Genomic DNA, 10243 nt, shown 5'->3' on the forward strand with positions numbered 1-10243 from the left:
CACAACATTAGGCTGCACTTCCTGCGCAGGATGACGAGAGCCCCCCTAGTCCCACCCATCCTCACTACATTCTAGAGCGGTACCATAGAGGGCATTTTGACCAGCTGCATCTATGTGTGGAGTGGCTGCTGCAGTACCTCTGATTGGAAGACTGAAGAGAGGCGAGGATGGTGGAAGAAAATCACTGAGGCTCGTCTTCCCTCCATTTAAGACACTGCACCCAAGCGCTGCTTGTTTCGAGGCACAGACATCATCACTGCATCCTCATCCCTCTTTCATGCTCTGTTGTCCCAACCCTTGCATGTTATAGGATTTCTGGTGCTATACAATTTTATATTTCACAATATTTCACCAACTGTAATGAAATTTTGTTCCTTGTATACCTGTTGTACAGTGACTGACAAGGTCAAAGTCAAATAATGTTCAGAAATCACACATTGGTACCGATATCATCTTAATATTTTAACTATTATTCAATTCGCTATTTTGTTAATAGCTTTAAATAAAGGGAAATAAGTGTCAACAAGTATGCTCACACTAAATCACAAAAAAATAAAACAAGACAGAGTTATAATTTTGGTCCTGTATTGGTTGACAAAGAAATTAGAACCTTTGCAGCAATAATAATAATAATAATCACAGTCAACTGGTAAAGAAAAGAATGGAGAAAAATACCATGCTGGTGCAAAAATATTCCAAACACATTCCCAGATCGCTTAACCTTTCATCTCCAGGCCACTTGAATTTGATTTATGAGACTGGAATAACATTAGAACAGGATCCGAGTGTGTGCACTTCACAGTGGTTTTTTAAAACATATTTGCCAACTGACTGCATTTGCATGACTTGATCTTGAATTTCACAGCTCTGCCCATGTCCAGAGTCTCTCAGAGTTTTACATTGAAACAAACACACAAAAACACATTCACAAAAATAAAACCACAGTGTAAGGCATAGTAAAGTTGAAGGAACGGTTGAATTTGAAAACCATAAGAACAACATGTGATGGCTGATGCAGGCAGAGACAGTAACTTGGCCACAAAATAATATAAGGGATCATTTCTTCAAGGGACAGACACCATGCTATAAACTGAACTACGAAGATGCACAGTTTCACCAACACTGACAACGCTTTTGTCTTAAACTAATACATTTTAAAGGCATTCAACTATGAAAATGTATTAACTTTTGCTACTTGAATCATAAAGAACATTCTATTACTTTGGTATTACAAGCCACATAAAATGTACTCATGGTTCTAGTGAAACTTACATAATCTACAGCACGCCAAAGTTAAATAGCATGGCTGTCTACCATCATTACCTACTTCAAGTTATGTTAGTGGGAGGCGTTCAGTGTCCAGATGACTCGTGTAAAGGATAAGTAACGGTCATGCAGGTGACATACAGGCACAAAAAGAACAGAGACAGAGGAAGGAGATGTGTACATGCATTAGTTTTGCTTTTTTCCTGGACAAACAGCGAGGCTGAGGACTTTAACCTTCAATGATTAGTCTAACTTTACAGGAGCAGTTGTGAAACCTCAGAGGAAACCACATATATTTCCCAATCTGTCCTCATTCAGGACAGGAAATCAGATAGCTGTTTTGTCATTATAGGCTTCTTCAACAAGGAAACTTGCATTACACTCCACCTTTATATTGTGCATCTTTGTAACACATTACCAGAGGCTTCATAGCTGCACTAGATCATTTTATGCCTCTTGCTGCTTAAATTGGGATATTCATTAGTAGTTCTTGCCATCCCTCCAAAAGCAGGGAGACTAGTGCTGACTGCTTACAGGGTTTTTTTTGGTTTTGTCAGCCTAGCAGATGTTTTGACATATAATTATGATATTTATTTTATTTATTTATTTTTTAAATGTGCCTTTAAAAAGGTCTTCTTTTTTTAAATCTCAAGGCACTCCTTAATCTGGCTGTGCAGCACTGCAGTGGTTCACCTTAATACTTGAGAACCACAACTCTGCAGAGACTCTATCAAACCTGCTAACTGCAGAAGAGCCAAAATTCCCAGTGTGACTGGGAAGCCAAACTGGGGAACATTACAGGCTAAGAAAGAAGATGTGACGCACTTGATTTTACTCATCAGGCACTTTAAAACTCTGAAGCACCACCAGCAGGATGAGAAAACCAAGTGATCTTCAGTGAGATCCTAGTGAGATGTGTGAAAACTGCCTTGCTTTGCAGGAGGTGCAGCTCAACCCAAACAGTATGGCACCTGGAGGAAATCAAGACTATGGCACTTGTGGGAGCGGTGAGGTCATTCGGAAAGATGAGCAGAGAGAGATTGTGTCGATTGTGGAAAACTCAGTTGACCGCAGGATCTCGAACCTGCACGCTTCCGTCCTCCATGCCAAAGTAGGCCCTTTCGGCCATCCCTACGAAGAGCCCGGTCTCTACCACACCTGTAAGCACACAGAGACAGGCTGAGCACTCTGAACACTGATGGATGGACCAATATACTTACAACAACGAGACACGCCCCAAGCTCCTCACCCGGGATCATCTTGATTGCAGTGTTCACTTCCTTCCAGTTTTGAGCATGCTCAAACTTCCAGTCCAGGATGAAGTTGCTATTATCAGTGACCACGGGACCCTGAAAGCCACAAATACATAACCCAGTCACTCCAGCAAAGTACGGGAACACACGCAAAGCTTGTTATCTCGGGCGCTGGAAATATAATTGTTCTCCTTAGCAGTTTACAAAACGCTTGAGTGTGGTCTGCCACATGTAATTACTAAGTGATCGTGCGCGATTATAAAGGAAGTTTTAATTAAATAACAGCATGTCTGATCGTCAAGGATCTGTGAGTAAACAAACTGTCCCACTCATTAGCACTCAAAACAGTTTCCAGGCTCAACAGCATAAAAAAGGAAAAACAAAAAAGGAGGAAAAAAAAAAAAAAAAAAAAAAAAAAAAAAAAAAAAGCGCAATGAAAACATTAAGAGCTGGAATAATAAACAGAGGCTCCCGTCTCTCGCTGGATGTTGTTCATTTGAAAGAACAGAGTAGGAGGCAAATCATTAAAGTCTGCAGAGTGTTAATGAGGCAGTTACGGCGCCTGTGTAGGCGGCTTTGCCCTCCGCTTTCAGTGTAAACTTTCCTCAGTTTCACACAGTTGTCACAAGCCTCTAATGAAGCCAACTCACGAGGCCACGCAGTTAGTTAATTGCACTGGATTGACACTACAGGCACTGCAGCCAATGAGCTGGTCCACAGCAGCACTAGGTCTTCCTCAAAGTTACTCAAAAACCGTTTAACTATGTGCTCCTCGCTTCACCAAGTTCAGTAAACGACATATAGAAAATGTAAAGTCCCGGTTATTGTTTGTGGGTTCAACTCCTTCATGTGAAGCCCAGTGTAATGCTTCACTGTCACTGATGAGGCAGTATCACCATCCATCATCACATCCTTCAATTCGGACACACTTAAAAGATAAAACTACTAGTAGGTAGGATAAGTGAAATGAGATGATCAGAGGGTAAAAATCACCTTTTACACTGAGGCCAGCTACACAGGCAACATCAGGCTGATATACACGGCAGCATTTTTGATTCCGTTTTATGGGAAGGGTTAAAATGTTGCTAATAAAAGTAGAAAATGGGGATCAGTGACTGCGGTGTAGCACCTGTGGAAGTCTGGTCGGGACAAACAACAGGCGCAAGTCCCCAGAAGCAAACAAAGGCTATTAACCAATATGCTGCCACTGAAATGTCTCTTTTATGCACAGCCTATGGCTAAATTTAAACTTAAATTCTTTTTAACTGTTGACTAACGCTAAAAGTTCAATGGTAAGTTTGAGAACCACTGAATGAAAATCCAGGAGGGAAACCAAAGCAAAGCTGTGAGCAATGAAACAGAGGTGCAGCTGAGATGTCACAGATGTTAGAGTCAGTCCACTTACTGCTTTGCTGACAGCCATTCTTAAGTTAGCCTCGCCTCCAAAACGCTTGGCTATTGTTCTGGAGACGGGAACATGCGCCATGGGGATAACCTCAACGGGAACTCCTTTCTTCCACTGTTGGCCCAGAGCTTTGGAGTCCTTCCTGGAGTTGTGGAGAAAGGGAACGAATCAAATCTGGACGAATGATCCTCACATAGATACAGATCAGTCTAAAACCAGTTTTTATTTTAGTAAAAGAAAATGAATACAAATATTTAATACTTAAAGTGTCTTATTTGGTACCCGATGTGGCTGTGATAGCTGATGTGGCAGCAGCGAGTGTCAGTTCACTTAGAATGAAAGGACACATTTCCATCACTGGTTCAAAGCTGTGGTAAAACTGGTGCTGTCTTGGAATTACAAGCACTCGTACACGGTAACGCTACAAACACACTTTCCTATCATATTGAACCGTCTGCCAAAACATAACGATTAATGACACCTCAACAGATCTCTGAATTCTACGATATTTTAATAAACAGTAGGATTACATGGTTCCTGAGGCCAAAGTCACCAGGATATAAACTTGTCCCAAGATTTTTAATAGATTCAAGTTAAATTTGCAAACATGGGTTTCCACACCACTCACCTGCCAGACCCCATCACCCTAAAAAGCCCAAGTGTGCACCTTTAATTATACCCAGATAGTCAAGATCTTCATATTAATAATTTTTCATGTCCTGTACATCCTAAAGGTCGGGTCAGGTTTATATGGTGGATGTTTGGAATCATGCACAGGTTAAGTCCAGTGCAGCTCATTTTTTCTGTTGTAACAGAGTAATTTAATCAACCCTGGTTTTAAAAAAAGTACACTGCTGAGCAATGTTCCCTCTAATTTTTCATGTGTCTGAGCGAACACACAAACTCCCTGCGCGGTCCCTTGGACCACTGTGAGCAACAGCAGACGTGTGCACTGTGGTCACGCCAGCATCGAATCCATCCAAGTTACACGGTTTATTAAAATAATGAAATTACAGCATTTACATTTATGTTAGACTACTTTATCCCACTTACAATGAAAATAAAAATCTTGTTCATGATCCGTGTAGTATGTTAACACTATTGGAAGTAAAAAATAACTTGAACTCCAATTTTGAAAACAACTTTCTATATCTATCTATACACACACACACACACACACACACACACACACACACTGAGTCTGTGGTCTGGGAGAGAGTCTGTAACTCTCTCTCTCTGCAAAATACAGTATATAATGACCAATGTTGGGCAATTAATTATATAATTACTTCTTCAAAAAAAGTAACTGAGTTTTGCAAACAACAAAGTCTTTTGCAGCTGCTTACCTAAAAATGCAGCCAAGGCGTTTTTTTAAATAAACATTTCAAACTATTTACAGAACAATCAGCTGTTCTGCATCAAATTTGATGCCACACAAATTATTTGTGCCACTCCAAAAAATAATTTCTGTCCACTATGAGATAAAGGAGAACAACAGCCTGATACCTGCAGGCCTGACAACAAGAGATGTATCACTGCTGTAACACCTGTAACATTCAGCAGTCGCCTCATTGTTCTGACACAAACAAAACTTGTGACTTCACTACACACTAACTACACAAGATTTGCGCTAAACGTCTCAAATCTCTCACATCTCAAAATACGCCATCACTCCTAAAACTTCCCCCTTTCCTAAACAACTAAATGCCATGTTGCCATATCATTTTTTGATTGGTCGACATGGTACATTTTTCCACCAATAGGAAAGGGTGGGTTTTTTTTTTTTTGGTTTTGCTCACACACAGAGCGCTTTCCAGCGTTTTCCTTATAAAACGCCGTTTTTACCATTTCCTCCCACAGTAAATATAAACAACGACAGTATTCAGGAAGAAAACCAAACATTGCATATATATTTATCATAACTCTGGTTTTACGTGGCCGATCAACACAATTCAAAAACTGGTATAAAGTCCACACTTTTTCCGTCAGTTGTTCCGTCCGTCCTACTCACATCTCCAATGGTTGTACACGTTGTCATTAACGTGGCTTCACTCCACATCAGCCACGCTGCTTTGCTAGCTAAAACACCGGTGTCGGCACATAAGGACGCTGTCATAGCCTGTCAATGACGTTGATTAGCTGCGTATATACGAATCTGAATCGCATCATTGGCTGGACTATGGAATAAGGTGGCATCTTCTAATCCCACACGGGAGCAGCCAGTCACTTACTGACTTGCACTGCAAAACAGAATTGTTAACGTATTAATTTTAATTTCAATTAAACGTAGATTTTTTTTTTTTTTTCTGTACGCAACACAGATTTTCTGTGCACAGAGAGCGTGCCAGCAGTGCGTAATTGCACAAATATCATCACCGATTCAGCTAAAGAAACAGGAATAAAGTGTCTAAAGATACCATTTAAAATAGATTCTTTGCCAAGTTGCCTGTTATGTGTAGAGAACTCTGGTTCATCTCATAAGCAAATATATAAATCACTAAAGTTTGACCATTTTTCCTGGTTATAATTGTCTAATATATAAAGCTATTACAGTCTTTACATGTGCTTAGAAACAAGCAACAACTCCAGCGCACACGTGGAAATCTGTGTTCTGCTACTTCAATACGTAACACTACACCTCTGAATGACCACACTTTCTCTAACATCTGACATTTAGGTTCACTGATACACACCTGTAATCGGCAATTACAACAAAATGTTTAGCACAGCCGGCTACAATCTTCTCCTGAGTCAGGCAGCCACTGGTGAAGAAGAAGAAGAGGATGAATGAGAGAAAACAGGACAGATGCTGCTTGCAATCAGACATCTGTACTGTACTCACCCTCCACCTTTTATCAGCGTGAGGTCTTTGTCCACTTCATCTGCTCCGTCAATTGCCACGTCCAGCTGCAAAAGCAAAGGTGGCGATTTTTTATGCAAGCAGACCACTGAGCACAGACCGGTATATACAAAAGAAACTCCTGAACCATTCCCTAAATGTAGAAAATGCTATAGTCAGCTCTCCCAATCATGTTTTATTTATTTGGTTGGGCTTTGCCCCCCTTTTTTTTTTTTTTTAATTGATAGTAAGTAGAGATAGACAGGAAATCAGGGCTTTCAGATTGATTTCCAATGAGCTCATCATACCTCGGGGTGCCTGTCCAGATCTGACAGAGTGAGGCCATGCTGTAGAATCAGCTGACGAGCCTGTGGGACAAAAAACAAACGAAAAGCACAGAGGAAAGAAAAACACAGTTTTAAGTAAGGGGAAATGATGTTTCAAAACCATATTGCTCCACACTGTTGTGAAATATGCAAACCAACCTGGAAGGAGGTGGGAACACAAACAATATTGAGTTTCTCCTGACGCACTCTCTCAGCTAGAAGAGAGAGGGATAAAACACAAGGGCCATTAGTGCTTCTATTTTATGAATTCTAATAAAGACCCAAATGGTGCTGCATTTAGGAATTTGCTTGTGTTGTTAAGACAGAAAAAACTGGAGCAGAGCTTCAAATCTTCCTGTAGAGCTCAAAGTTGGTGTATTATCTTCTGACGTACAGGTTTCCCTCACCTAATCTATCCACAGCGTAGACGATAGTTGACCCGCTGCCCACACCAACAACCTGATTATTCTAGAAAAACACAAATAAAGTCAAACAAATGCAGTGAGGCTAAATATCCTGAGGATGTGTGGAGAAAAACAAACACCAAAAGATGCATAAGGGTTTAATTGACTGCAGTCATAATAACAATGATCATATCATGAATCTACTTTGTTAGGAATGCTGAGTGTTTAATTCATGTATTGGCATACTAAAAATGACTAAAACACAAGATACCAAGATTTTAGGTTTCAGCAGGTAGAAAGCTCTCTCCTGTCTCATCTAAGCCCCTCCCACTAGAAGAGCCTGGACACGTGCACGTGCTTCAGACCTGCTGGTTTGGGCTCTTCTGTTCAACCCAACGTGCAGACAGCTCACTTCTTAAGCAGACTTGTTTGCTCTATATTGCTCAGCAGCATTTTGCTTCATGAGATTGATTTTCTAAACCCTGAACACAGAGGCGATCGGAGGTGCAGGAGTGTACATACAAATCGTAATTGCACAACAGTAAAAGGTTATTATGGACGCCCCTCATCATCATCATCGGCCCAAATGGATACCGGAGAGACTTTAATGTGACATTTGGTGAGCGGTCATGCCGTGTTAAATCAGCAGTGTACGGCTCTGTCAAATATAGCGACCGCTTAGCTAGCGGCTTACTATGTGTTGCAACATGTAACATGCACTGCTTAATGCTAAGCAAAGTTAGCTAGCTAACTCAGCTAATTCGCTTCCAAACCGTGCAAGTTAGATAACGGTAACAAATCACTAAGCTGGTCTTCTAGCAGTATATTTAGCCAACTTTACTAGCACGCTGTTATCTAAACACGCAGATAAGATTATATACTGCTGTTTCAAATCCTGTTAATAGTAAGCGACAAACTAGCAGAGAGTGAACGGTAACAGAACCTGCTGTACCTGAATGTGGTTATCCACGGCGGCGTAAGCAGCTAGCTTCTTCGCCTCCTCTGCCATGTTAGCTGCAGACTGACTGAAAAGACACACGTGCTTATAGTTATTGGGAACCGCCAGCCTCCGGGATGCTAGACACACAAATCCAGCTGCGTGTTTCTTGAAGGAGACCCACCCCTGAAGTGTCATGACCCGGCCCACAAGACACGGAGACAGACAGGTCCACCAAAGACAGCGCCGCGGACAGCTTTCCCCTCAAACAACATAGATCTGCAGTATAAGTCATAAACCCCGCCTCCTCCGTGTTAGTGGATAAAATACAAATTTCTCCTCGAACTTTTGTTTTCCAAATATTCTTTCTTTGATTATCAATATTTCTCATCATTTATATTCAAGGTGTCTCCTTTCCCATAAGTTTGATTCTAATTACTGTAGAACTGAAAGAATGCAAGAGTAGAACTCTGTGAGGACCAAGAAGGACCAGCTTTATTTCATATTTGAGAGATAAACTTTATATTTCAGTTTGTGATGATTCTGTTCTCTTCGTGATTACAGGAGCTCCCCTCAGACTCAGACCTCTGCACCACCCAGTGAAAGCAGACAGATCATCCAACATGTTCATGTTAACTCCAGAATTAACTGATAAAAGAACAGTACAAAGGAAGGTTAAAGTACCACATGTGCTGTCAGTGAAAGCTGCAGCTGTTTTATTGATAAAGTTAAAGACAAAAAGTCAAAAGGATTAATCACCCATGTAACCGTGTGTGTCACTACATATCAGCAGTTTGGTGTTTCAGAAAGCTGCTGATCTGAGACCTGCAGAGGTTCTATTTTAAACACTGAATGTACTCAGACACAGGAGGAGCACATGAGATTTTCTCTGACACAATTAAATAAAACCTGATGAAGGTTAACTAAAAACTGTTGATCTGGAATTCTTTCACTGTGTGTTTTTTTTTTTTTTGCCAATAGTGTGTTATTTACCACAAAATAATTCAGAGTCATTCATACCAGTGACCAGAGAGGAGAGGATAATAAATATATATATATATATATATATATATATTTTTTTTATTTCTACAGGACTGAATATAATATCTTTATGTAAGAGTTCAGTCCAAGTATTTATAACATTAAACAAACCAAAGGTCTCTTCTGGAGTGGGCCTACAGTGGAGTTCTGAAGATTTCTCTGTAAGGGAGCTGGTGGTGAAGATCATGAGGTCCTCCTTGATCCCTGCGATGAACTTCAGTTCTTCTGGTGTTTCTGAAATGATGCCTCTCTCAGTGGGTCAACAGAACATCTGGATTTCTCCAAACCTCTAGACCCAGGAAACCCAGCTTGGTCCTGATGGTCTCTCTCACCAGTTTCTCCCATGGTGGGTGTAGCTGGTAATAATTATGTGGACTCTATTATTAAATGAAAAGAACAAATTACAATACACTACTGAAACCTTCTGCTGCTGTTTTTAAAGTTTTCATGTTACCAGGCTGTAGAGTGCTCTGGAGATTTAAACAGTTTTAGATCCATTACACTCACAGTCTTCTGTTAAAATCTCAAAGGACAGCATTACATTTTTGATATTAACAGTAACTCTGGGTCTCTGTGGAGTATGCAGCTGATGTCATCTGTTTAAAAATGGATAACAAAAACTAAGGAATCATTCAAAAATACAGACTTTGCGGTCACGTCCAGCGGGCGTGTGGGTGGGAGCGTGACGCAGTCGCTCCACCTCAAGTCACTCCTCCGCAGACTCTGGCTCCAAAAGCGCAATATGGCAGCTTCCACAAGGGGAATATTTTGG

At 40.7% G+C, this 10243-nt stretch overlaps 1 protein-coding gene and 1 long non-coding RNA gene across 3 annotated transcripts; one reads left to right on the forward strand and one right to left on the reverse strand.

The window, feature by feature from the left end:
• Positions 1-568: 568 nt before the first annotated feature.
• Positions 569-8693, reverse strand: rpia (ribose 5-phosphate isomerase A (ribose 5-phosphate epimerase)). 2 transcript variants are annotated; one of them, XM_040042356.1, is made up of 10 exons: positions 8615-8693; positions 8446-8518; positions 7497-7557; positions 7249-7304; positions 7072-7131; positions 6767-6831; positions 6618-6686; positions 3925-4066; positions 2516-2615; positions 569-2424 (listed from the first exon to the last, which is right to left on the reverse strand). In XM_040042356.1, exons 1-10 carry the CDS (start codon positions 8626-8628, stop codon positions 2327-2329), a joined length of 738 nt encoding a protein of 245 aa, XP_039898290.1. In that variant the 5' UTR covers positions 8629-8693; the 3' UTR covers positions 569-2326. The 2 variants fall into 2 exon arrangements, with proteins under 2 accessions (XP_039898290.1, XP_039898289.1); XM_040042355.1 differs by having other exon boundaries at positions 8446-8680.
• On the forward strand, positions 7857-9087 carry LOC120740195. Its single transcript, XR_005697335.1, has 2 exons — positions 7857-8112; positions 8995-9087. It is a non-coding gene; the product is annotated as an uncharacterized LOC120740195 (long non-coding RNA).
• The last annotated feature ends 1156 nt before the right edge of the window (positions 9088-10243 follow it).

This window comes from Simochromis diagramma, unplaced genomic scaffold (genome assembly GCF_900408965.1).
Source record: "Simochromis diagramma unplaced genomic scaffold, fSimDia1.1 OVJJ01000304.1, whole genome shotgun sequence".
NCBI lineage: Eukaryota > Metazoa > Chordata > Actinopteri > Cichliformes > Cichlidae > Simochromis > Simochromis diagramma.

Coding starts and splice junctions, on each gene's coding strand:
- rpia (XM_040042355.1), bottom strand. CDS start 8,628: ATGACACTTCAGGGGTGGGTCTCCTTCAAGAAACACGCAGCTGGATTT. Junction 6,832..7,071: donor ATCTGGACAGGCACCCCGAG/GTATGATGAGCT, acceptor TTGCTTTTGCAG/CTGGACGTGGCAATTGACGG. Junction 2,616..3,924: donor GAATGGCTGTCAGCAAAGCA/GTAAGTGGACTG, acceptor TGTGGCTTTCAG/GGTCCCGTGGTCACTGATAA.